Here is a 25,077-nt window from a genome sequence, read left to right as displayed (position 1 = left end):
TCTTGAACTATACGAAGGAAACTGAAGCTTCTGGCCTCTTGTTGGAATTTTTGAAAGTGCCAATAATGGTAGTAGGAACTCAACTTTTCCAAGGGCCCTGAAGCCCAGTAAGCAGAATAGGATCAAGCTATGAGGGGTCTGATTCATCAGAGCACTAGAGTACAGTTCAGGGACTTCAGTGGGGCTTCAGGATGTGTTTAGAGTTAAGCATATGTTTGGGTGAATTGTTAACCTCCAGTGTGTGATCCAGTGCTTTGCTGACTCAGAGACGAGACATTCCTTACAGCTTGTTGTTTTCCACTTTGCCATCTGGGAAGAGGCAGCTTGACAGCGTGTGGGCTGTGTGAGACATTATTGCATTTCTGGAAGGGTGTTAGCAGCCTTGAAGTTTCCAGGTTCTCTGAATCAGGAATTTTTGTCTCTACAGATCTAACTGGGGTAGAACAACCTCTCTGTAAGTGTTTGAAAGCTAACTGACCATACTACACATTTGCTAGGTTATCAGTCAACCTATGCCTAATTAAAATAATCTCATGTTTCAGTGGAACTACTGAACATGCAGGAAAACTTTACAGAACCTGCAGGTTTGGGGGGGTGAAATTGCCCCTTTCAGGTATTTTTGGAAGTCTATTTTGCACCTGGACAACTGTAAGAACCCAAATTTGCAAACACTTTTAATTACAGAGTCATATCTTCACTATACCCGTTTTCTGAGCTGGGAGAGCACATCTGTATTTCTGTGAAATAAATGTTGTGACAGGCTCTTAAGACAACTCATGCTCATACTGCAGTCAGGTAGTGCAGAAGAGTGGGTGATACAGACCTGTTGCTGCAGTTGTGGGAGAAATGCAAGATATCTTGATCCCTCAGTATTCTCCAAATGATTTTAACTTCCCAAAAATACTAGGGATTCCCCTGAAAGATCTCCCGTATCACTCCCCCATCTGCTCAGCACATGCCCTTGCTTCTCTAATCCAAAACCCTTCCAGTCTGCCATGTAACACTCTTAATGTAGAAGCCATTTCTGTACTGTTGTACTGCTTTGCATTTCTGATGAATGCTTACAGAAGAATAAATGTTTATTGTAACAAAATACATTTCTCTGTGGGATCTCTTTTTTTTTCTTTTTTTTTTTTTGTTGTTGTTCTTTTTCAGTGACAAAATGTTCCCAGCCTTTGGATTCGGAGCAAGGATACCCCCAGAATACAAAGTAGGTGCATAAATTACTTTTTATAATTTCCTTGGTTTATGAGGGACAAAATAAGGGAGAAATTGTTTGGGGCAGGGCAGGGGCTAGGGCAAGCAGCTCCTACTGCTTGTTTTCTTTCATCTGGCATTCTCACCCAGTGATACCTCACTGAAACCAGAGATCAAGGCTAGACTTAAGATGGTTGTGTTACACCCAAAATATGTCATGGTATTGGTGAAGCTTTGATAACGGATGCTAGTCTAGTAAGAGGAGAACTGATTTGTTGAACAACACATGCCAAGCATATTTTGAAGCTTTGTGAGCCCTGGTTTGATGGAACCATGTTTGGAAGATGTGGTTCAGTGAGTAACCTAGCATCCATGCTTTATGATGAAGAGACTTAACATCTGCCTGAAAACAAAGACTTGAGAAGAGTTTTGATCTGCAAATTTGTGGACATTATCAGTACCAGGAAGAGAAATATGAGAGCATGTATCCATGCCGGAAAGAAGTAGTATTTATAAACAAAATGAGAGTGATCCACAGTGATGGTGCAATTGTGAGTGTAAATATGCAGTCTGGGAGGGCTGGCGTGGAGACAGTGGAGTAAAAGAAGGAACATCCAACAGAGAAAGGCCTAAGAAGAAATAGGCAGAAGTTCAGATCTTGTGTTGCACATGTAGAGGTAATGTGGGCGGGAGAGTAGTTCTGTACAAATAAGTAACCAAAAACTAGCTGGGGATTCTGCAACTCAGATACTAGCTAGAAAAGAACAGCATTAGACTTCTGATTATGCAGACTTCATCCAGTATCCCCTTGTCCCCTGCTCTGAGTTGTGTCTCTTGGTTGTGGCTGGGGTAGGGAGGTAAATACCGGGCAGGTGAGAATTTCTGTGCAGAGAGGGATTGTGTGTCACTCAGCATTGTAAAGCATGAATCAGCAGATGAAAAAAAATGTACCAGTGTGTTCCTCATGACTTGTAGATTTGATACCTGCATAAGAATAACAGTAGTGAGGTACAGCAAATTTGATAGGTCTTGCAAACAGGTGGCTAAGGTAAGTCAGCATATGTCTTAACAACATTGCCTTCTATGCTAAAAAGCACTGTTATAAAAAAGACCACTGTGGCTGACAAGGTGTTGGCAGTGCTCTGTTCCTGAAAAGTAACACCAGTGTTAATGCTTTCCAAAATCAGAGACATCTTCCAGAACTTTGATATAGATTTTAATGTGGTAAATGTGCACAGAATATCTGTGCCTGTTGTTTTTCTAATCCAACTGCAGCAAGTGACAACCATATATAAGGTTATATCCAACTATATAAGGGGGAAGTGTTTTAGGGAATAAACATAAGCAGCCTCTTACCACCAGATACATTAGTGAAATGCAGTATCTACTTACCAAACGTCCATCCCTTTGCCATGAATATGTGCCTCCCCACCCATGGCTGTATAGCAGTGTTGACTGGGTGAGTTGGGCTATACATCACAACCAGATCATTCTTTCAAGCCCAGTACTGGCCATCATTGCATGGGGGAAAACTTGCAATTCTTTCAGCTGCAGAGAGCCATCCTTATCTAAGGACTGCTTGAAGGAAGATGTTACTGTGCCAGCTGAAGTCTTTTCACTGTTTTGCTGGTGATGGCAGTAGAGTGAAATTAATAGCACGAGCTATTAACAGACTCCTTCTTTCTCAGCCAAAATAATCAGCTGATGGCATTGATGCCTCAGGTCACATGAGCATATTGGCAACATACTAGTTTTGTCAGACCCCAGCAACAGCCTCTTCACCTGATTATGAGAGCAAATCTCAGGTGTCAGCTGAAAAACATGTCTTGCCAGAAAGTGATTTCAGAGGGACTTTGTAACCAGATATTCCTACAGTCACCAACATGACTTGATTTTCTGCTTTGGCAGAACTGGTGTTTGGATAATTTCCTGACAACTACTCTTAAGAAAGTTGGAGACTTGCACTGAACTTAGTAGCCCATGCATGGATGAAGAGTCTTGCTGTATGTTACTAACCTCTCAAAGTAAGAAAAGGGATGAATCGTGACCTTCAGATTTTGAGAACTTCAGGAAGAGTAAGGGGGGACTTAAGACGATGGAGCTACTTGCTTGTGGATAACATGTGTGAGAAACAAAACAAGTCCCAAAGTAACTGGATATGCAAGTGAGTGGCAGAAGAATGTCTGTTATCTCCACTATGGAAAATTGTGACAGAAAATGACAAAGACAAAATGACATGGCATCAGCTTACCAATGTAATAAGACTTTGAAGAAGAGAAGAACCATGTCGCAGGGGGACTAGCTCTTCTTGTGCCCCAGATGGGCACAAATAATTTGCTTGGTGTCTATCATGGACACATCCAAGTGGAACTGTATTAGGAATCGACAGCCATCCATTGTGTGCTATTGTGATACTCTACACAGTCCATACATGTATTTGTCCTCTTAAAATAAACTGTATCAGCAGTTCCCAATTTGTGCTTGCCTTTGGCTGCACTTCTGAATTGAAAGATATGCCCTCTAAGAGAGTGAAGAGTCAGCCTCATCATGATGCCTTTATAAGTCAAGACCAATAAACCTGAAAATCCTTCAGTAATTTAGTCTACACTGGTATCGTAAAGTTAATTTAAAGGCAACATCAGTGTTTGATGTGGAACATAGCCAAGATGCATAAGAAACAGAGAAGAATCTGTTATAATTAGAAGTGAGAAAGACTGTAGAAAAAAGTATTCCCAACTTGTCTCCCATAACTTCTCATGTTTTTCTGCAAAAATATGGTAACACTATAGACACCACAGCAACACTGCAGATCTTGTGCTACACAAAAGTTCTTTTGATGTTATCAGTCAAAGGTATTACAAGTCATACATATCTTTTGCTTTATTACAGGACAGCAGTATCGTAACTGTAATAATTCACATCTTCAAATTTAGTTTGAATCATTACAAGAAATTCCAAGTTCTGACCCCATCATGTGGATAGATCAGCTTTTCATTTTAGAGTGTCTGCTTTCAAGCCTCCAGTTTTAATGAGATGATCTAACCTGCTCATAGCATGTTGGTCTCTGCACACCAGCAGCTGCTCTTTTATTTCTTCCAGTAGACAACAAATTTCTAGGGCTGTGGAAAAAAAATTATTCCCACTGCCAAGGGTTTCTAAGTAACCAACCATGAGACCCTTCAAACAACATAGCTTCCGTGAAAGTCTAAATGAAAGCTGACCAACATATGCATGACAGTAACACAGTGAGGGAGGGACAGAAGTAAGCGGACTGATAAAAACAGTAGGCGAAATGGATCGAGTGGATTCATGTCTAATTTATATCATGCTCAGTCACAAGCTATGGAAAAATGAGTCCTGTAACTCACTATTCAGCGTGAATCAATGCTAACTAATGTTAGCAGCTGAAAGCCACTGCTTTCAGGTTGTCCGTAAGCTCTTAATATTTTTTGCTAAGGTTTCCTTGGTGCCCTCAGCCACATGGGAGAAAGGTGTCCATTTCCAGCCTTGTCAGACCAGTGCCTTGGTTTCATGCTGTCTTGAGCTCCTGCCAGTAGCCTGGGATGGGTACTAGAGGGCAGTATCCACCTGTCCGTTTAGTGAGATGCTAGCCTTCTCACATCCTTTTACATGCTACAAGAAAAGCAATGTTTGCTATGCCAACTATTATTCCCCATGGAAAAATACCCGCCTCCCCCATTTTACATTAGCACTTCAGAACAATGTCAGTATCCACCTCTGCAGGCTCTTAATTAATCTCTTGAGGCTGAACCCCTTTAAATCATATTTTTGTATATGCTTTCTACAGAATTTCCATTTCCAGAGCACACCGCTATGTTACACTGACTTGGTTTTCCCTCATTTCAGCTCCAAATGAAACACTTAAGCTGTTAGCAGAAACCCAGCAGTTTCTCAGTGGTATATGGAACCTGTGGGAGCGAGGAAGGCAAGACTGCCATATATAACATTCTGCATCAGTTTAGAGATCTTTCTTCTAATGTTTGGCAATATGACCCTTTTTCCCCAAGGCCTAACAAACATGTCACCCTGCTCACTGATCTAAGTAAACCTCTGAGAGCAATGTTCCCCTCTTGAGTTTCTATCACATGAAACTTGCAGAACATGCTGGTTATTCCACAGCAGTGTCTGCAGCCCATTACTTATTTTTTGCAATGAGAAATATCTGAGAAGTCTGACGTAAAGCAAAGAGGTGGCAGATAATATGGACTCAGACACTGCTGCAAAAGGTCACAGGGAAGAGGAGGAAAGAAAGCTGGACCACACACACTGATTTCTTAGCGGGCAGGACTCAAAGCAGCTGAAAAAACACACAGCAGCACAAAACTTACTGTTAAAATGGAAAGAAAGTTCGAATTTTGTCAGCCCCATGATGGTTGTATTGCCAATAATGAAGTGGTCTTTCCTAAAGAAGAACTGCAGGCTGGGACCTGAATAAGTACAAAACAACTTGTAGTTTGTTTTAAGAAGTCCTGGTTATTTCTGCATTTCTTAATGAAAGCTTCATCCACTGCTTATGCTGGGAAGAGCTGCTGGAGAGAACCTTACTGCAGTTAACAGAAACAGTACTGCATCTTCACAACCCTAACCTGCACTGTCTGGTTTGCTGCACAGGTAAGGGACTTGAAAAGTGCTATGCTTTTTGTGATTCCTGCACTTTTCAGGAGCTGGAGGGAAAAAATACATGCAAACCTGACAAAAAAAGAACCAACAGAAAGATGTGTAACATAGCAAGGGGAAAAGCAGAATTTGTCACCTTATCCACGCAACTTGGATTTACATGTGGAAACTGAGCAGCATGCTCAAACATCAAGTACAAAGGAAAATAAATGGCCAGGGTTTGCCAAGCAGAAATGTCTACAACATAGTCTTAGCCAGAGACACAAGTTGTCCAGCTCCCAAACTATTTGATTAATGAGCATTCTGAAAATAATAGCTTTTCAGCAATGTTTCTTTAAATTTGTTAGTGTCTTAAGTTTTTGCAAAATATGCAGGCATTCCATATTTAATTTTCAGACTGGCAGTGGCTTAATAGTGTTCAATTATTCTCAGATAAGTGCTCAACATTGTGCATCTCAGCCTTTATGCTTGTATGCAAGTATTGTTCATGGTTTTTTGACAATCTCTATTTAAATTAGTAAGAAAGCATTCCTAAACATGCCTGAATTTGTCAGATTGTTTGTCAAGTAGTCCCAGTACCATCACCATAGAGATTTCAGGAAAGCTGGAGCTATTTAGGACAGGGAGGTTAAGTTAAATTAATTTAACAATCTAGAGAGGGAAAAAAAGTGCTACTGATTCTCAGAATTCAGGCATCCACATTCAGCATTTGCAAAATGAATGAAAAATGTGGTTTCTGAGTCAAAACAGCTTTCTATTTAAAAAATGGAAGTTCAGTTAAAGGGGTTTAAAAAAGTGTGGAGGCCAAAATAGAATAACATATTTTGATGCAACTTAAATAAAATGACTTTGTGTAGTCCAGAAGCTTTGCAGAAATTTGCTTTATGATTTTGTGGGGGTTTATTATTTGTCAGATTCCAAGGCAGGGTTTTTGTTTGTGTTCTGAGGTTTCAGTCTGAGTCCAGAAGACTTTTTTTTTTTTTTTTTAAATCTCAGAAATTCTCGTTAATTAGGAAATTCTCCTTTCAGACTTAATTAAAAACCTATTTAGCAAGGACCGTGCTAAGAGGGTGAATTTCATTACACCCCAATACAAGGGAAATAAGTTACCTGCTACATTAAATCAAGGGGACTTTTCTACTAAACTGGTGATAAGCATGTGGAAGTATGGTTATGATTCTTGCAAGAGCCTCATGGGTGCCATCACATTGATGGACAACTACCTTTCTGTATGTAGGTGCTTGTCACTGTGTATGTACAGGCAATGGAGGCATTGTACAGCAGTAAGACAAAAAATTACTATAATCTGCCTTAGCAAAAATATTTTGGATTGTTTATTTATTTGATATATCCTCAGAAATGCTGTCATCGTAATCTACATCATGATATATGGTAGAGCTACTTATTTTTCTTGTTAAAAAGTTGAAGAAATTACCTGCGAAATAATATGTTCCTTGTGCAGGAAGTTCCTGAACAGCTGTGCTTTAATAATCCCACTTCCATGATTTTATCTGCTAAATAATTTATCTGGAGTCCTGCAGAGGCAAAAGATTAATATGTAGTCAAGTTCAAGTAAAAGCCCATAGGTAGAGGCTTTGAGTGGTGCTTTGTGCAGCAAACCAGGTAATGCCAGACTGATCACATGTAATCACCTCTGCACTCCAGAATTTCTCTTTCCTTTCCTTTTATTGAGTTTATGGACTGATGTTGAGAGAGAGGAGGAGGGCTGAGCAGAGGGCCAGCTACATATTCAAAACTTAATCCAGGGTCCATGACACAGTCACAGTTCTGCGAGGACATTCCTTACCATGAGGCTGACTTCTACCACAGAGCACGATCTGCAGTTCTTTGCAAAGTTCTCTGTGCCAGGCACTAATGTAAAGCAGTCACTCTGTGTTTGTGTGACTTGCCATATTCCAGGATTTCCTGACTGTTAGATTGATCCATTTTACAAACCACCCTAGTGCATCTGAACAGCCAAGTGTCTTCTTGTTTCCCCTGAGGATTTCCCAGACTTCAGCATCTTATATGTTCACAGTTTTGCCTCCTTTTCCTCATTACTTTATCAGTTCTGGGAGTGCATGAGGACTGCGCCATTCAATATCAGAAAGATGCCATTTAATATACCAGCTTTTGGTCCTCTGTCACCAGCATGGTTTGCATTTTAGTCACAAAAGCCCTTGCATGTTTAATTTAAAAAAAAAAAAAAAAAAAAAAAAAAAAAGGAGGAAGGCTCATTACCTTGCACTGTTTTGAAAACAAAAGCATTGAATCTTTGATCCAAACCACCTTCTGACATGAGTAGGCTTTACATGGAGTCTTATCAGGTAGCAGCCCAAGTTCAGTAAGGCCTTTAGTACATGTCATATGTCTGAAGTCTCTGCTGGCTTGGACCCTCTTGAACTTTGGCCACCACAGGGGAGACAGCACAGGGGTGGGTTGAAGCATAGCTGGTTTTACTTACCTGGGTGGAGAATGAGTTCTGAGCATCTGGAGGAACTCTACTTTAAAAGTTGGCTTGCCTTAGGTGATGATTTCCTGTTTGTGAACCATCACTGAGCTGCTCAAAGAACTTCTCCCCTTCACATTATACTTACATCTTGTTTAAATTGTGATATATTGTTCAGATGGCATAGGAAACAACCTAATCTTTTGCACATTCACCGTGTTTCCTGTCCTATCTTCAGGATACGTTTCAATACTCTTCTTGGTAAATGAGGATGACAATGTGTGAAGGCACATTTGCTTTGGGAGGATAGCAGCTGTTGCTCAGATAGTAATATTTTTTGGATCATTGTACACACTTACTAGACTTGGGCTTTCCTTGTTAGCCTGAACCATTGTCTACATTTTTTTCTTAAATAATAGACTGGGTGCCTTAGCTCTGAACCAGATAAATTGTTTGCATAGTGTGATTCTGAAAGAGGTATAGCAACAAAAGGATCCAGCCTATGCTTGCACGTGAGATTAAAATACTGTATTCATAGCTCTGGAAAAGAATTGTGATACTCCTTTAGCTATAATTTTGAATGCATTTGGAGAAAACAAAATCACTGAAGGGTCACAGTGTTGAAAGACTCAGCCTGCAATACATAAACATGCATCACTGTCCTTCTTGCTCTTGAGATGCAGTTAATACAAAATATAGAGAACCTAAAGGAAGGAGGGCTACTGAAACAACAGAAAAATCATCAGTGAGTGAAAATTCATATAATTGTTCTTGACAGCTGCAATTACCTTTGGCCTGCAGCTGGTCATGAGTCTGGCAGATACCAGCTGGGCAAAGTGTGCAGAGACATAGCAGAGCGGCCAGACAGAAGGGCTCTGGAGCACTTCTGAGTTACTGAGTGTAACTGACAGCCCTGCTCTTCTGTGCCTGCTCAGTGAGGAACATAGGTAGGGACTTCATGGATTATCTTCCGTGACCAAGTAGGGTAGCCTGAATGGCCCACACAAAACCCTCCATAAAAGGCAACTGATGCTTGGTGTAGACATACCAAATTCCTGGCTGGGCTGAGGTGGCTACAGTTTCGTCAGTGAGTTTTTGCTTCAGTCCTTTACCATTGTGGTAGAAGTCCTGCTTTATTTAACCTCTTAATAAGCAATGGTGAGCATCACTGGGGTAAGCAAGGCCAGCATCTGATGGGGAAATTCAATTTATGAGAAACTCTCTTTGGCAGTCATTAGCCAACTTACACCACTTTGCTTTCACAGAAGTTTCTCTGTAATCACATTTGATCTATGGGTCTGTTAGTCATAGACCAGTTTCTGTGTGCTGTCAAGTTGTCTAAACTAGCAAATAAAACAGCAACGTCCAACAAATAAATCTCTCTCTGCACATAATCCAGGTTCCATTGTAAGGGAGTTAACAGATTGCTTTCCATATGACTAGGACCGTTGGTGCTTCTGAAGGCCCTACAGAGATCTATAAAGTCTCAAATGTGTGTAATTGGAGTTAGATATGTAAATGCCTTCATGAATTGGGGATGATATACCTGATGTCAACTTTAAATTACGCAGATCACCTGCTTAACTCTTGGCCATATCCACCTTTTGCATACCAAATACATAGATGATATAGATATATAGATGTAGATGTAGATGTAGATGTAGGTATAGATTGCATTGCAAGACGAAAGTTGGGCTTCATTCAAGACAATTTAAGACAAACAGGAGAATTAAGAAACTGAGCTTCAGAGCTGAGATTAAAAGGAATCAAGCCTTCTTATTGATCAAACAAAGGAGCAAAAAGGAATCTGGAGAAAATGCAGGCAAGAACAAAACTTAGAACCAGAAAAGAGCATCTGAAGAAAGTTTCAGTCCCAACAGATTTGTGCTGTGGATGCAGAACTCTAAGCAACAGACAGAGGAAGCCTGGAACCTGAGACTTGCATTCTCTTGCATTATTTGTGCATACAGAAGCCTTGTATTATTTTCCTAAGCCTTGAAAGATACAATACATTGTTTTATTAGAAAATCAGCAACCTTTTTGTGTTCACAGTCATTTCTTTGGGGGGTGGGGGGGGGGGTGGGGGGGTGGGGGCTGGGATATTCACTAAATTTGAGGGAAAACAAGAGTCTTCAGGTTTTTTCTTATTAATTTCCCCCCAGCCTAACGTAACTTCTTAACCAGCTTCGACCCCTTAAATTTCTTACATTATTATTTCACAGAGGGTCTGGGTGACTTCCTTGATCTCTTTGAAGAATATTTTTTCCCAGTATTCCCATGGCCTTCAAATGAGGAACTGGTCACAGATGTGAGTGCAGGATTCAGAAGGGGGCTGATTTTCTGTCAGTTCTGTATCACAACCTGCTTTCTCTCTCCTGCAGTTTGAGATGCTGAGTTAGGGAGAGCTGGCGTTTAAATCTCCTCAGCCATAGTTCCCTCTTCAGTGCCTGGCATTGATAGCCCAGTCCTGACACCATATTTATGTGATTTCTCAGGGACTTGGGTGTTTTTTCTTTGTGCTATTTTTTCTTGGGTTTGTTGTTGTTATTGATGAGTTTGATTCTAGTTTTATTACTTTGTTTCTGTGGGGAGATCTCTGGTTTCATGCAGAAAGAATGTAAATGCTGTTTAACTGCAGGTCCTCTTGGAATATTTCTTCTGACTACAGTCTTCTCTTCTTTCTGTTTATCTGCAGGTCTCTCATGATTTTGCAATTAATTTCAATGAAGACAACCCAGAATGTGCAGGTAACACTCACATTAGGACAGACTGCCGTATTTTTGCTGTGTGCAAAATGTGCTTGCATTTTTCATTGTATCCCCTGTGTTATCCAAAGTGGTTTCTAAAGAAAGCAGCCAGGATTTTTGAAACCTGACAGACTCCAAGCCATTTGGCTTAGCTTTAGAAACCTGAGAAAGTGCCACACATTAATTTCCTGAAAAATATGTCCCTTTGAAAGTATACCATCTTGGACATTCAGCACTTGTACTTTCCCAAATCACTAGCAATTCCTGAAAACTAAAGCCTTGTCTTCTAGATTCATTCCAGATCTTCAGCTACATCAACAACATAGGTTGTGCAGCTAAGAAGGGCAGAGCATGCAAAAGCAGGCTGTGAACCTCTGTGATCAAAGATTCCCTCAGCTTGGAGCCAGTTCTTTGGCCAGACCTGTAGCTACAGTAGCCTGCTGCAAATCAGCCCAGTGACATCCAGCACCAAAGGGTCAGGGTAAAGCTGAGGACTACTGTGGTAGAGGAAGCGTACTTCCATGACAGCAAATGCAGTAGGAGATTGTTGTAACACAGTGTAGGGTATTGGTGTGTTCTAGCAATATTCACTAATCCTTGGTAGTCAGAGGCCAGATTCACATAGCAGATGTTGCTGTATGTCTTGTCTTTGTAAGTGACAAACGTTAGTTTTGCAATATGTAATTCAGTCACTGGAATTACCAAGGGAAATGTTGTAACATTACATTTTAGCCAATCGTAGCTATAATTGGAGCGTGTTCTTTTGTCTGTGAGCACTGCAATAGAAAAATATGTAGCTATAAAGAGAGAAGACTGCGTTCTCCACCATTTTTTCATAGGAGGTTCAGGTGTATTGTTGTAAAGCAATTACAGCTCCCTGTGATTTGTTAGTAATCGATCTGCACCCATATATCCTCTAAACATGGTTGAGTAAAATATCCTGAGTGAGCTAGTCTCAGTGCAAACTGAAACTGGCTTAGGATCTTATTGAAGTAATTCCGTTCTTCAGCATCCTTTACAAAGCTCTTCAGTCTATCACTTTCTTTCCAACTTTTGACCTCTAATCCTTTAGGTCTGGTAAGCTGGGGGTTCTGAATGTTGAGGATAACATGCATCACTTCAACAAATCCTTCTTCTTGATGATTGAAAACACCAGTTTCCATTCTGTGATCTTTCAAGTGTGTCAGCAGAAGTCTGGCTACATATCCTGAAATAAAAAAGCCAAAAATAGCTAGCTTTCCATCAAAACTTCTTGACTAAAGCTGATTTTTCTGTAGACTGCAAAGCATCCTGCTGTTTCTCCCAAGATTTCACAGTGTTTTGGTCATAGCTGAATTCAACCTGTGAGCAATTATGCAAATTCACCCTGAAAAATTATTTTCTTAGCACAGGGGAGTCAGGTATTTGAAAAGATGTTTGAATTCCTTGACAGCTCTAAGTTATAAGTACAAAGGGCAAATTTGCTGATAACTACCATGATAAGCAGAAATAAATATGTATCTGAAGAGGAGAAGAGAGAAGTGTTGAAGTGTTTTTGATTGATGTCTACCCCAAGATTGATGAATCTTAGCTGGTGATCAGGAAGTGATCACTTCCACCTTGAACTGACAAGGATGGAAGCTATGGCATTGCGAGCTGATAGCTGGAAAGTAGACATTAAAAACTCCTGGAAAGGAGAAGCATGGTATAATGAATTATATATATTACAAACTAGATTCAAGACAGCTAGAGACAACTTCTTGGAAATTATCTGAAGCAGTTAGTCCTTGCTAATCATGTTATATTTAAAATTTATTCAGTAAGAACCTGCCTGTTGTTTACATTTTAAACAAGCATGATATTGGTGATGTACTCCACATTTATTTTCCTTTTGTGTGGCTTTTTGTGCCAGGAATACAAGGTGTTGTGGAGGCTTATCAGAGCTGCCTTCCCAAGCTGCAGCTATATGGGCCTACAAACATTGCTCCCATCATCCAGAAAGTGGCAAAATCAGCATCAGAGGAGACCAACACCAAGGAGGCCTCGGTAAGGACATAATGCTGTGTTTGGCTTTTTTCTTGTCTTGTGATGGATCTTTTGTAGGCCATCAATACAAGGCCTTTTCATGTATGTAAATCATGCCTTCACAGTTTTCACTAACTGCCTTCACAGAAGGCAGCTTGAGTCTGTTTCAGCTGGGGCAATGTATCTGGCCTTTATAGCTTTGATAGTCACAACTTGAAATTCTGCCCTCACTGTTCTGTTTCCTGCTTTTAAAGCTACTGTAAGACATCCAATTCTTCACTGTGTAAACATAAATGGCGCCACTAAGGTTACAAAAATTTAGAGGCCAAGCCCAAAGAGTGTTGATCATACAAGTAGATGAGTTCAAACCATTCCCTACACTCACCCAGTTTCAAGTCTCTTGCAGAGGATGTACTAAGACTCTTTTGTTCAGCTAGGGGATTTTTCTAACCATTCCTTTGAAAACTGTAGGGATTTTCAGTGTAGTTTTCAATTTGCTATTACTGACATGGAGTATCGCATGCATTTTAGAAATCAGGAGACAAGTCTGTTAGCCTGCATCTGACATAAAACCCACAACAGATTTCTTGGGCTAGAAGACTTAAGCCTAGATTGTGTTTTAAATGTACATCTTTGAAATGCATTAGGCTTGGTTTTCTCCTGCCTTCTAGACGAAAGGGAGAAAGGGAGATGAGAGAATATGTGAGTAAGTAGGCCTGAAACATTTATAGTGTTGTGGGAATAAAGGATGTAACAGAGAACTTGTATACTGCAGAAAGTAAAATGCCTGTGTATATGAACAGAAGAGAGCTGTACACCGATATGCATCTCATCACCAGGCCTAGAGCTTTCTCTAAGCTTTCTTCATGTGCTGAGCCTTTTTTTAAGTCCTATTAAGGCAGCAGTTCCCAAATATTTCTGCTTATGAGTCAGCTTGTGATTATGACTCCACTGCCATCTCTAGGATCTTGATAGTATTTAGGTCCCAGTCCTAAAATGGGGAATTGGTATGTTTGAATTTCCATATCCACCTAATCCTGAGGTGGCTCACTCTGTTCCCAGTGCTGCCTCTGAACTAGTATGTCATATTGAATAGGTTGCTTCGTTCTTCTAAACTTAAGCTTCCCCTCTTTCTGTTTGAAAAATGAATTAATTTATATCATAAGTCTTCAATATAAGGTTTTCTCCCTGTATGTTTTGTTTTGTTCATGGCAGGAAGTGATGAACAGAACATTTGAGTTTATATGGCTGTGTATACACAAACTTTAATGATGTTTAGTGTGTTGGTATTGCTTGCGCAGAGTGACCAAATTCTATGACCTGTTCATTTTTCCTATTAATGCATGTTTGTTAAATGACTCCAGCTGCCTAACAATTCATAAAGCAACCTAGTGAGAGTTACCCTTCCCCATTACCAAGTGAAGATGTATCATAGCCCATGATTCCAGTTCAGTGGGCTTTGAAGTTTTGGGAAAGAAAAAAAAAAGTGCACAAAATTTCTTGCTCTCCTTTTGAGAATGAGAAAACATCTCTTCAGGGCTGTCTATGAAGTGTTTGAAGATGGGTATATTCCTCCCTGCACATGCCCTTGCTCTCCTCAGGGACCCGGTTACTCCGCAGAATGCAGTAGGCCTGCCATGGTGTGGTGCTTCTCCCACAGGTGGCAGTGGGTCAGCCTCCAGTTTGCAGACAGCTGCACCCATCCTACTTACCTGTTAGAAAAGCTCCTCTGCAAAGTGCTGTCATAACCTCCCTGACAGCTCTGCTACAAGCTTGTAACACTTCAGTACCCTATCCCTCCATGCCTCCCACTGGATCCCAAAGGTTAAAAAAAAAGTAATCAGAAACTGTCAGCAGAAGTGATTGTGCAGGAGATGAAAATAGGGCTAGTGAGGATCTCAGGACTAATCCAGACTTCCCAGCCAAAGTCCTGACTCTCCTAGCCCTAGCAGCTAGAAACTCCCTTTTCTACACTGCATCCCTTGGCTCCCTCAAGCTCATGGAAATTACCTGAACTACAGCTAAACTCCAGAAGAGGAGAAATTAATAGCTAAGGAAGTTTGGACGGGAAACGCACTTAACCCTTGAGCCTCTTTTCTATTTAAAAAAGTCCATGAGTGATTTACCAGAAACACTTTTATACTGGAAAAAGGCAAGCAGCTTTGGAAGATTGACTAATGATGTAATTTTTCACTTCTTGTCCAACAACTTCAGCAATATTTCATCTTGCTGATCCTGACGGATGGCGTCATCACAGACATGGCTGACACCAGAGAGGCCATTGTCCATGCCTCTCACCTTCCCATGTCAGTCATCATCGTCGGGGTGGGGAACGCTGATTTTAGTGACATGCAGATGCTGGATGGTGATGATGGGATCCTGAGGTCTCCCAAGGGCGAGCCTGTGCTTCGAGACATTGTCCAGTTTGTGCCATTTAGGAACTTCAAACATGTAAGCTGACTTTTCCATCCATTCTGCAGAAGGGTAAATGTATATAACATATATTGAACAGTCCCTGGGGCTGGGCATAACTTTGGGTGGGCATGAAATGTTTAGTAAGTCTATGGCATTATTGTGTCAGAAATGGAGACTAAAAGGAATACAGAATGAAATGTGCTGCATTAGTGAGATGGTAAGGGTGGGAAAGGAAGATGGGGCAGAATCCATATACTTCTTACGGTGCCAGTCTTTACTTCCACTTTCCCCCTGATTTTAGTGTGGTTGCTCTCCCTTACTTTTTTTTTCCTGGTATCTCTTTTCCATTCTCTTTGCACCTGTTATTAGGACCACTTCATTCTTCTTTCCATCCCTTCATTTCCACAGCCAGCTGAAATGGCTGTGAATTTGTACTCACAGTGTTCCCCAGCAGGCTGTTTCCTTACTGAAATTTAGGTCCCTAAGTTCTCAAAGGCAGGACTATCCACCCACAGCATCCTGGTTGCCTCCAAGCCCTTTCCTCAAATACTATACAAGAACACAACCAGAAAAGTGGTGTTACTAAGAGATTCCCTGTGCCCTCATCCAGCTGTTTCTATCCAAGCCCAATGTGGTGTAGGAGACACTCTGTAGGAGAGGAAGGGACAAACCCAACATTAAATTGCCAAATCTGAAATAATGCCTTGGCTGTGTACTTTTCTCCTCAGTCACCTGCCCTACATTGCAGCACCTGTTCCGAGGACTTTCTCAGCAGATGGGTAGAAACAGTGTTCACCCACCGAAGGAGCTTTCCCACACAAAGATGTTTTTTTCAGGGCCCTTTGCCTCCATATGGGGGCATGGAATGGTCATTTGGTGATGCTGCTGATCACATCCCTTTCCTTCTGTTTTTCCATCTTTCTCTCCCTTCCTGCCCCTCAGTCCTTCTGTTATATTTAAGTGGGTCTCCAGACAGGTTTTTTGCTCACCTTAGTGTCTAAGAAGGATATCCTTAGTATTTGATTTGAAAATTTCTTTATCCCACAGTGTCATTGAATCATTCTCCTCATGAGATTGCTTTTTCCAATCTGTTCCCGTACACTAGTGATCCTTAGATCTGGATATGTCACACAGAAGTTTTCAACTCTGGGTTGGTTTTGGTCTGCATATGGGTTCGTAGTGCTTACATTTATTTAGTTTTTCTAGGCTTCTTGTTACCACAGGAGATATTTGTTTTCTGTTTGCTGCTTCCAAGATACTTTCATTTTATTCTCCTCTTCTCAAGAGTTGTTCTTTTCTCACTTAAAAATACAATTTTGCCATATTTGTCTTAGATCTAGACGCACTTACTTTCACAAACTTCACTGAGGAGTAAGAGAAACAAGCTTGTTCCTCTTTTCCCTCTACCTTTAGGTAAACAATAGATCCTCAAGGAGGGAAAACTCACCTTGCACTACTAGTTTGGTGACACCATGCCAAATGGCTGCAGCTTTGCCACTGAACTGTAGATACATACATTTCTATGCTGACAGTGTCACTCAGTCACCTATCAGCTGGAATGAAGTATGAGCATGACCTGCTCATAGCTTGTGATTCTCCTTCATCAGATAATCACAAGTGCGTAGTGCTGTGCTGTAGTCTATCGTAAAAGTGTTGAGAGGGAAGTTATTTATGGGCTAGTGCTAGACCTACTTTTTTTGCAGAAACAAAAACATGTTTCTGCAAGGAACTGGCAAAGCCACCTGCATTTGTTATTTTTAGTTTCATTTTGTGATTTTATAACGAAGTTGAAATCTTCCTTGCTTGAATAGATTAATGCTGGCAGTTGCAGTTCTGGGCACTGAATATATTGTGCCTCTGGTGTTAACTTGTGAGTGAATCTATGTGTGATTTTAATTGCTAGCATTGGTCAAATGACAAGCATATATTATTTTTAGCTGGTTTAGTTTAACTTCTTCAGTACTGGGAGAGGATAGAAATCTTAAAAATGTATTGCTCTTGTTAAATAATGATATTTTTCTCCCCTTTTCTCTCAGTAGCAGACATAATACAGAGATAGGTAATGTATTTGCTATATCAGAAAAGCCAGTATATCTTATGCAACTCGATATTTAGGCTGTTTATTGTGATTTTTCAGTATTTCAACAAATGTCGGTATAATGGATGAGTGCCCATAACAATAGCCATTTCTGGTTGAATGTCTTTGTTGCTATATGCCAAATAATACCTCTCTTAACAAACTGACATTCACAGCTATCTTGCTTATTTATCCTCAGCACAAACAAAAGATCATGCCTTTTGCATCAAATAGTGCAATCATTTTTCATGGGAGAAATGAGTGTGATGTTTTGATTCGAACTTATTTTTCCCAACAGAGAAATGTGAATTTAATACATCTGGGAGATTTCTGTCAGATTAGTTCTGGTCAAACACAAGAATTACAATAAATCAGCATATTACTTTTGACAGCTATAAGTAAGAAATGTATTTAGTTAAAAATCAGATCCCTTTTGTCAATGTATCTTCTGTTTAGTGTATTAAGCAGCAAAAAAATGTTGAAGGATCTTTTTAGAAAGACTGCAAATCAGGTTTTATAAGTTTTACAGGTTTTTCTGATAAATCAAGTATTTCTTTATGCCTAAATCCATATTACCTCAACTACTGATGGAAGGAGGGAAGAAAATGTTATTTGTGAGCAATTATTTTTTGTTCTGCTGGAACAAAAAACCAAAATTCATTTGGAATCAACCCAAATGATATTTTTTTTTCATTACTTCAAGTCTCAGGTCAGCCTGTAACTCAAAATCTCATATCTATCCAAAGACATCAAAAATAGTCTATCCAAAAGCTGCTCCTGTGAGAAAATCGAAAGGAGGGAGAAAGAAGTTTTAAAAAGTAATCTACAGAGTGAATCCCTTTTATTTTATAAGCATGACTTCAGAGAAGCTTCTGATGCTGCATGGCACTCATAGGGGTATTTAACATATTTCAATTAGTTACAGTTATTCACAAACCTAAAACTTCATACCTCCTTCCGTGTTTTACTGGCTTATGACCCAATGTAGACAGAAAGCTCTGTTGTAGGGGTTTAATCCCCTATATGATGTAGTTTGTCAGGATTACTTCAGTAAAGCATCTTACCTTTTTGACTCTCTCTTTAAGGAATACATTTGAAGCTATCAAATTAATAACATTTATATGATTCTTAGCAAATCTTATAGTTGCAGAGGCTTGATAAAACCAAGGTTAACCATTACTGCTTTAAAAGATGTCCCATTGTATAGTGACAGATGCAATTCACTACAGGGGAACATAACAAACAAAAGGAAAATATTTTCCCTGAACCCAAGTGAATTTCTTCTTTCAATAACTATGACCACCCCAGCAATGTGAGTGTCCTTCATCTGAACAGTGATGCTCACAATCGCTGAAATGTAGTTGAAGAAAACTGCTTGTCTCAATCCATTCACAGTCATATTTTAAGAGATTAAATTTTCTGCCTTTAGGATGCACGATCTATTTACTGTGCATAGATCTGATGCCACGGGTAGATTGTATTCTACTCTGCCTTGTATTTAATCATAAAGGCTAACAACTGTGACTTAATAACACATATCACAAATGTGAAAAGCACAGCTCTTAAACTACTTGCAAGGAGCAATGTTTCACACTATGCATTGTAATTAAAGATTAAGCACAGTGAAGCTATAGAACTGAATCAATAGTAATTTGTAATATACACCAATTATCATCAAAGGGGATTATATTCCTGCTGCTGGCTGATCTGATTGTTGTGTATTAGCCATCAGCTGAGAACTATTCATCTTGAGGTGTTTATTGCTAGGATGCTTTTCAAGCATAGGAGTTAAACAGTGGAGAAAACATTACAGTAAAATATTAATGTACCATCCATGTTAAAAACTCAGCTAAGGTAACCTTTACCTAGCACTGCTGAACTGGGGATGGATTTTAGCTCAGAAATTACTGGGTCTGATTCTTACTTACACAAATCCTGTTTTGTGCTATCTTGTCTAGAAGTAAGAGTGCTTTACCACCACAAAAGTATGTAAGGTACAGATGGCCCAAATTGTCAGACAGGAAATCACCCCTGACCTGGTTTTGGGATGCTCCCTGCTAGAAAGAGCCCCAGAACCAACTGACATCACTAGCATGATAAAACTCTGTAAAGTAACAGCTGTCCGTATTCAGACTGAAGCACAGAGTCAAGCCACCTACCCCAGGGCCACTCTGTGTGCGGCTGCATGTTGCCTGTGAGCCTGTGGGCACAGTAAATGCCTTAGCTTAAACGTCAGTGAAAGGCTTTTTACTTCACATGCACGCTGGGCAAGGAGTGCATAGCTGACTCCTCAATTGGCGGTGATTCAGCTGTGCATCTGAGCCCTGACAGAGCCTGTTCTGAAGGGCTGACCCTTTGTTCAGGAAGAATGGATGTGGCATCAGGAGAGAAAGAAGGGGCAGCAGGAGGATGATGCAGAGAGATGAGTGTTGGCCCAGTGTTCAGACATGTGGACTACACGTGATCCAGAGGGGCTGATGGCAAATGCTCCTGTTTTTTTCAAGATAGAGCAGAGGGAAGTTTCCTGATCGCTAGGGCTTGTGTGTGCAGCCAAGCCCAGGACTCTTCCCCCATGCCCTGTTTTTACCCTTTCTGTAGGGTTGTATTTTTGGTAAGGTGGCACAGAAGCAGGCTAAGGTATACACTGCTTTGGCACACTGGGAAGAAGATTTATAAAAACAGTAATTCTCAGTAGTGAAATAGAAATCAGCTATTTGCCAGACTCCAAGGGGTATTTTCTGCTGATTTCAGTGAGAACAGGTTTACGCAAGAACAGCAACTGTGGAAAACCATGCGTTTCACTCTAAAGGATTAAAATAAATGGGTTCTGTTACTGTGTAACACCTGAAGAGGGTTGCTGTGCTGTTATAGAAAGTATGGGCTCTGCTTTGCCAGTTTGTTCATGCAGAAATGGTGCAGGCTTTTTTGCCTGCACAAATATTTTGGTATAAATGTCACAGTAGGAAAACAGCAGTTCATTTTATTCATTACTAATCACATATGTTACTCAAAATACCATAATACAAAAACTAGTTTTGTTTCTGCTTTTGCTAGCATTATCTTTGTATTTATAGTATTGTAGCATTTGATACTGGAATTTATAATAGCAATGGAGCTTTCTGCAACCCCAGATTAACTTGCCTATAAATAGTTTACCATTTACATCCTATGTAAACCTGATTTTAAGACTGGAATTATAAGGATCCCACCCCATGAAATAGGGCAAGGCAATAAACAGTCAATATAACTACTTTGTGACAAGGTAGTTTTTAAATCTGGCTGACACCCTAACAGACCGTGAGGAGGGAAGTGTTCGTTAATGTGGGAAAAAGCACTTGGTGTGCAGAAAAGTGTGACCCATGCATCGTCCGAGCTGCAATTGGTGATCCACGGGTGCTCTATCTGGAGATGAACACATCAGTTTAAACCTCTCAAATGGACATACAGGCACTTGCATTAGGTGCTGTTGGGCTGCATGGGAGTACAGGAGGAGTCCAGTTTTGTTACTGTTGAATTCAGGGACCAAGGAAAATCCCTCCAGCACATGTAGGTAATGGTTGCCCACAAAACATCCACAGGCTCTGCTGCTTAAAATTAGGCATTGTCAGAGTGTGAGGCAGCAATTGTGTGTTGCTGATGGAGGGCATGGTTTCTCATTGCACTGAAAGGTAGCCTTCCTTCCTGTCCAGGGGAAAAGCCAGTGGTCATCTCTATATCCATCTCTTTATTTCAAGGTCAGCAGTTCCTAAGTCTAGTTGACACCCTCCATTTATGTGTTGCAGGAAGAGCTTTAAAGCCTCCACAAAGCCTAGACTGAAGCTTTGTCCTGACCATGGTTTAATTTCAATAAAAACAAACTACTTTTTATTGAAATAAAAAATTGCCCAGCCATTAAAACACCATGCACCTGACAAGCAGAATGGTGACAAGGGAGGGCCTCCATTTTACAGTGATGTGCATTCATGTTCATCTTGCAACTCTGCAGGGTTCTGTGGTGAGTACTGATGAATGGAGTCTTTAAAGCCCTTTTCATTGCAATATGGTGCTCTCAGAGTGCAGGGAATTTCAGTTAGCCTGAACTTAAAATAATCCAAACAGACCTGAAGAACATGTAGAGCACCTCTGGCTTTAGTGTACTTTCAGGCAGTTACAGCTACATGCCCAAACTGACTGATAAAATGAGTTTCCAGCAACAGTGCCACTCACTTTGAGTCTTTTTTGCCTTCCATTTCTGTACCATACTTCCCACCTCGATTTCATGGCATCAATGCCTCGAAAACCCATGGCACTTCTAACAGAGAGACAGGTTAACGCTTCTGTTTTCTACCATTTCCTGCAGGCATCCCCAGCTGCTCTAGCAAAAAGCGTTTTGGCTGAAGTTCCAAACCAAGTCGTGGACTATTACAATGGCAAAGGGATAAAACCAAAATGTATGTCAGAGTACGAGTCTTCCAGGACACTAGCTCCATGAACCTGCCTGCACTCTTTTACAAAATTAAAAAAGAAAAATGCTACTGTCTACAACTACTGTACTTAAAAATGAAACAAAAAAATAGCACGTTTTGGTGATTTTTAACTAAAATAACCATTTTTTTTGCATGTGTAGCCTAAAGGCTTAAATCTGTTAAGCAGTTGTATTGTTGAAAACTTTTTATGAGAAAAAAAATCCAGAAAAAAAAAGTGAACTCTTTACATTACAGCATGTCGCGTTGAAATAAAAAGTTATCTGTATCTGTTTTTTATACAGGTTTGTTCAAATTTTGCTAAATTTCTTATCTTTACACTGTAAAGCATTTTGAAATATTTATTGAGAGTTGATAGCCAAAAAGTATTTGGTTTAATCTGCTAAGAACTGAGAGATTTTTCAAAATGGCAGATGCATGAACTGTATTTTGCATGTTTAAAATAAAAACAACACAGTTTTGCAGTTGTCTTTATTTCTCTCTCTGCCACAAGGCTGCCTGCTTTCAACTTCCATATTCCAATAAAAGGGTAATAAAGTGTTTCAAGAGATATTGGCCTGAAGCATGGGCATTTCTAATGTTAGCAGCTTGTAACATGGCCACCCAAACATGACCACTCAGTCTGTGGCCTGAGCAGCAATTTTTCAAAAGCCTGACGTATCTGGTTGTTCTGGAGGGTTCAGTCCATAGCTGTAAACAGGTCTGGCTTGGAGGGCTTAATCCATCAGGACTGCATGTCTTAAAATATGCCTACTTAATTCAAATGGTCTGGCTGGCTTTCAAACAGGTTGTGTTTTGGCTAAAAAAAGTTATAATCTCTTATGTTTGGGAATTCTTATTTTGTTTCATTTGTATGTTTTAAACTCATACCCAATATCAAACTTTGCGTGACACATTTTCTGAAAGAAATTTCGCACAGCCTGATTTTGTGACAAACTTCATGCGTATGCAGATCATTCGTGTGTCACAGAAAACTGCCTTTGTACCAAAATAATTTTCCATCCGCTTTTTTTTTTTATTCCCCTAAAGAGGACACAGAAGAACAGATTGGCAGTGTATTGATCTTTCTGTTGACATATTTATGTATATAAATGAAGAAATTAGACCATTGTTATTTATCGTGTTTGAATTTTGGCTTCTTCATTTGCTAAAAGACAATAGTGAAAAATGTGACTTGTTAGAAGTTACAGGTAAAATTTGACCAAAAATAATTTGTGTGCGATTGTCCAAAGGGCACAGCTTTGGATCAGTTGTGCTCCCACTGAATTGAAAACATTCTTGTTGCTACTTCCAGAAGCCATTTGGGGCCAGTGCTGAATATTTTGGAAAATCTCACCTGTGAGCAGGGGGGGTTGATTTAGAAATATTTATTTTTAAATGAGTTTGCAGGTAATGTAGAACTCTAGCTCCCTGATTCTCCTTTAGAAGTAACTTCCATGGGATCAGCTTTGATTGATGATTTTGTACCATAAAATGAAGGCAACGGGATAGCCAAGATGCATGTGACTGTCTCCCCAGCACATTCAGTTCTGCTCCATCTATATCCTGCAGTGCAATCATTCATGCTTGCTAGTAAAGATTCCTTCAGCTGATAGAATATTGAACAGCAGCCACTATTACTTAGTCATAGGTATAAACTGTCTGAAGACATCCCAACTGATAGATCTCAAATTCACTGGCTGACACTTCATTGCAGAGCTTACCCCAGCAAGCTGCACATCTCCCTCTGTGGATGTATTTCAGCTGGAAGCTACTGTGATTTTCCTTTACATCTCATACACCACTCTGCCAACATGTCTTAATTTTCATGTACAACGTCTCTAGATTCTTACACCCATTTCTCCCCTTTTTTCTTTCCTTCCCTATTCTCAGAAAGAGCATTTTCTAACTGGTAAAGCACATGACTGAAAAATCAATGACTCCATGTTGTTTGCTCCTCCAGTATTTTATTTTGTAATCTTGGCCAGGTTTAACTTTTCTCCACCTCAGATTCCTCTTCTGTAAAATGAAGGTCACTGCCATATATTCATAAATATCTCACAATGGTACTGGAGGACTTTAATATTTGAAAAGTGATTTGAGATCCTCTGAGGCATGATTGTGCTCTCAGCACATAAAAAGTATTACCCTAGGACATGAATTTAGAGAAGTAATGTACAGCTGAGGAGGGGGTAAGCCTTTTCTTTATTATTTGCCAGATTAGAGGAAAGTAAAAGAAAGATTTCAGAAAGAAAAATTAGGAATCAGATAAATTGTTCTTCTGTTATGTATGATCTTTGGCTAAACTGATTTTTGAAGTGTTTATAGTTACATAGAATTTGGCAGTTACAACTCTTCATTAGCAGAAGTGTTACAAGGTGCTTCTATAACGTAGCATCACATAAAATGCAGAGATCAACAAGTTATTGTATGCTGAGCTGTATAAATCATCAGTCATTTTCATGTGGTCTATATAAGTGCCTCAAGAGAATCAAGAGTTGCTGCAGATCTTTCTGTTTACTTCACACAATCCAGATTATAAATATTGTCTACTTAAAAACAAGTCATTATCAGTGATAATATAGATCAGCAATTCTGTAGCAGCCCTTAAGGTATTGGAAAAGGTACCTCCTTGATACTGAAAAAAACAACTGGAAATCTCCTTCAATCTATACAGAACCCAGAATGTAAAACAAGCACGTAGTAGTGTGATGAGCTGGTATAGGAGAATGCACAGAAGACAAAACTAGCCATATGGCGAAGGCATTCTAATGAGGCTTTGAATGTTAATTTCATTGCTCCAAGTTAATCAGTGCAAAAAGATTCTGTGGGCTTTGTGCAGTGTCATATCATTAAGTATAGGAATATATCTCTGAAATGGCATTTTTTTCCTCCTGTTTTATCTATTTAGGGTTTTAGCAAGGCTATCCTGCCTTTAGGCTGAATCGCCATCAATTTCTCTTATAGATTTTTTTAATGCAGATTTAAACTTCTGCCTTTTGATAGATCATTTTAAATTCTAAAAAATCCTTTAGAATAAATTATATCTTGTCCTTTCGAAGTAATTGATGATCTAAAATATCTTCTCTGCCAACTGCAATCCTGCCT

General features: G+C 39.8%; 1 protein-coding gene across 3 annotated transcripts in view; it reads left to right on the top strand.

The window, feature by feature from the left end:
- Positions 1–22,449, top strand: part of CPNE4 (copine 4) — a 315,588-nt gene extending 293,139 nt beyond the window's left edge. For all 3 annotated transcript variants that reach the window (XM_056337705.1, XM_056337704.1, XM_056337706.1), the window contains 5 exons: positions 1,156–1,210; positions 10,980–11,031; positions 12,923–13,056; positions 15,250–15,486; positions 21,867–22,449. In XM_056337705.1, coding sequence (XP_056193680.1) covers positions 1,156–1,210; positions 10,980–11,031; positions 12,923–13,056; positions 15,250–15,486; positions 21,867–21,998 — 610 coding nt within the window. In that variant the 3' untranslated portion in view covers positions 21,999–22,449. The remainder of the gene's footprint in view (positions 1–1,155; positions 1,211–10,979; positions 11,032–12,922; positions 13,057–15,249; positions 15,487–21,866) is intronic.
- The last annotated feature ends 2,628 nt before the right edge of the window (positions 22,450–25,077 follow it).

This window comes from Falco biarmicus, chromosome 4, assembly GCF_023638135.1.
Source record: "Falco biarmicus isolate bFalBia1 chromosome 4, bFalBia1.pri, whole genome shotgun sequence".
Classification (NCBI taxonomy): domain Eukaryota; kingdom Metazoa; phylum Chordata; class Aves; order Falconiformes; family Falconidae; genus Falco; species Falco biarmicus.
Note: the sequence above shows the minus strand (reverse complement) of the source record. Positions and strands in the feature narration are given on the sequence as shown.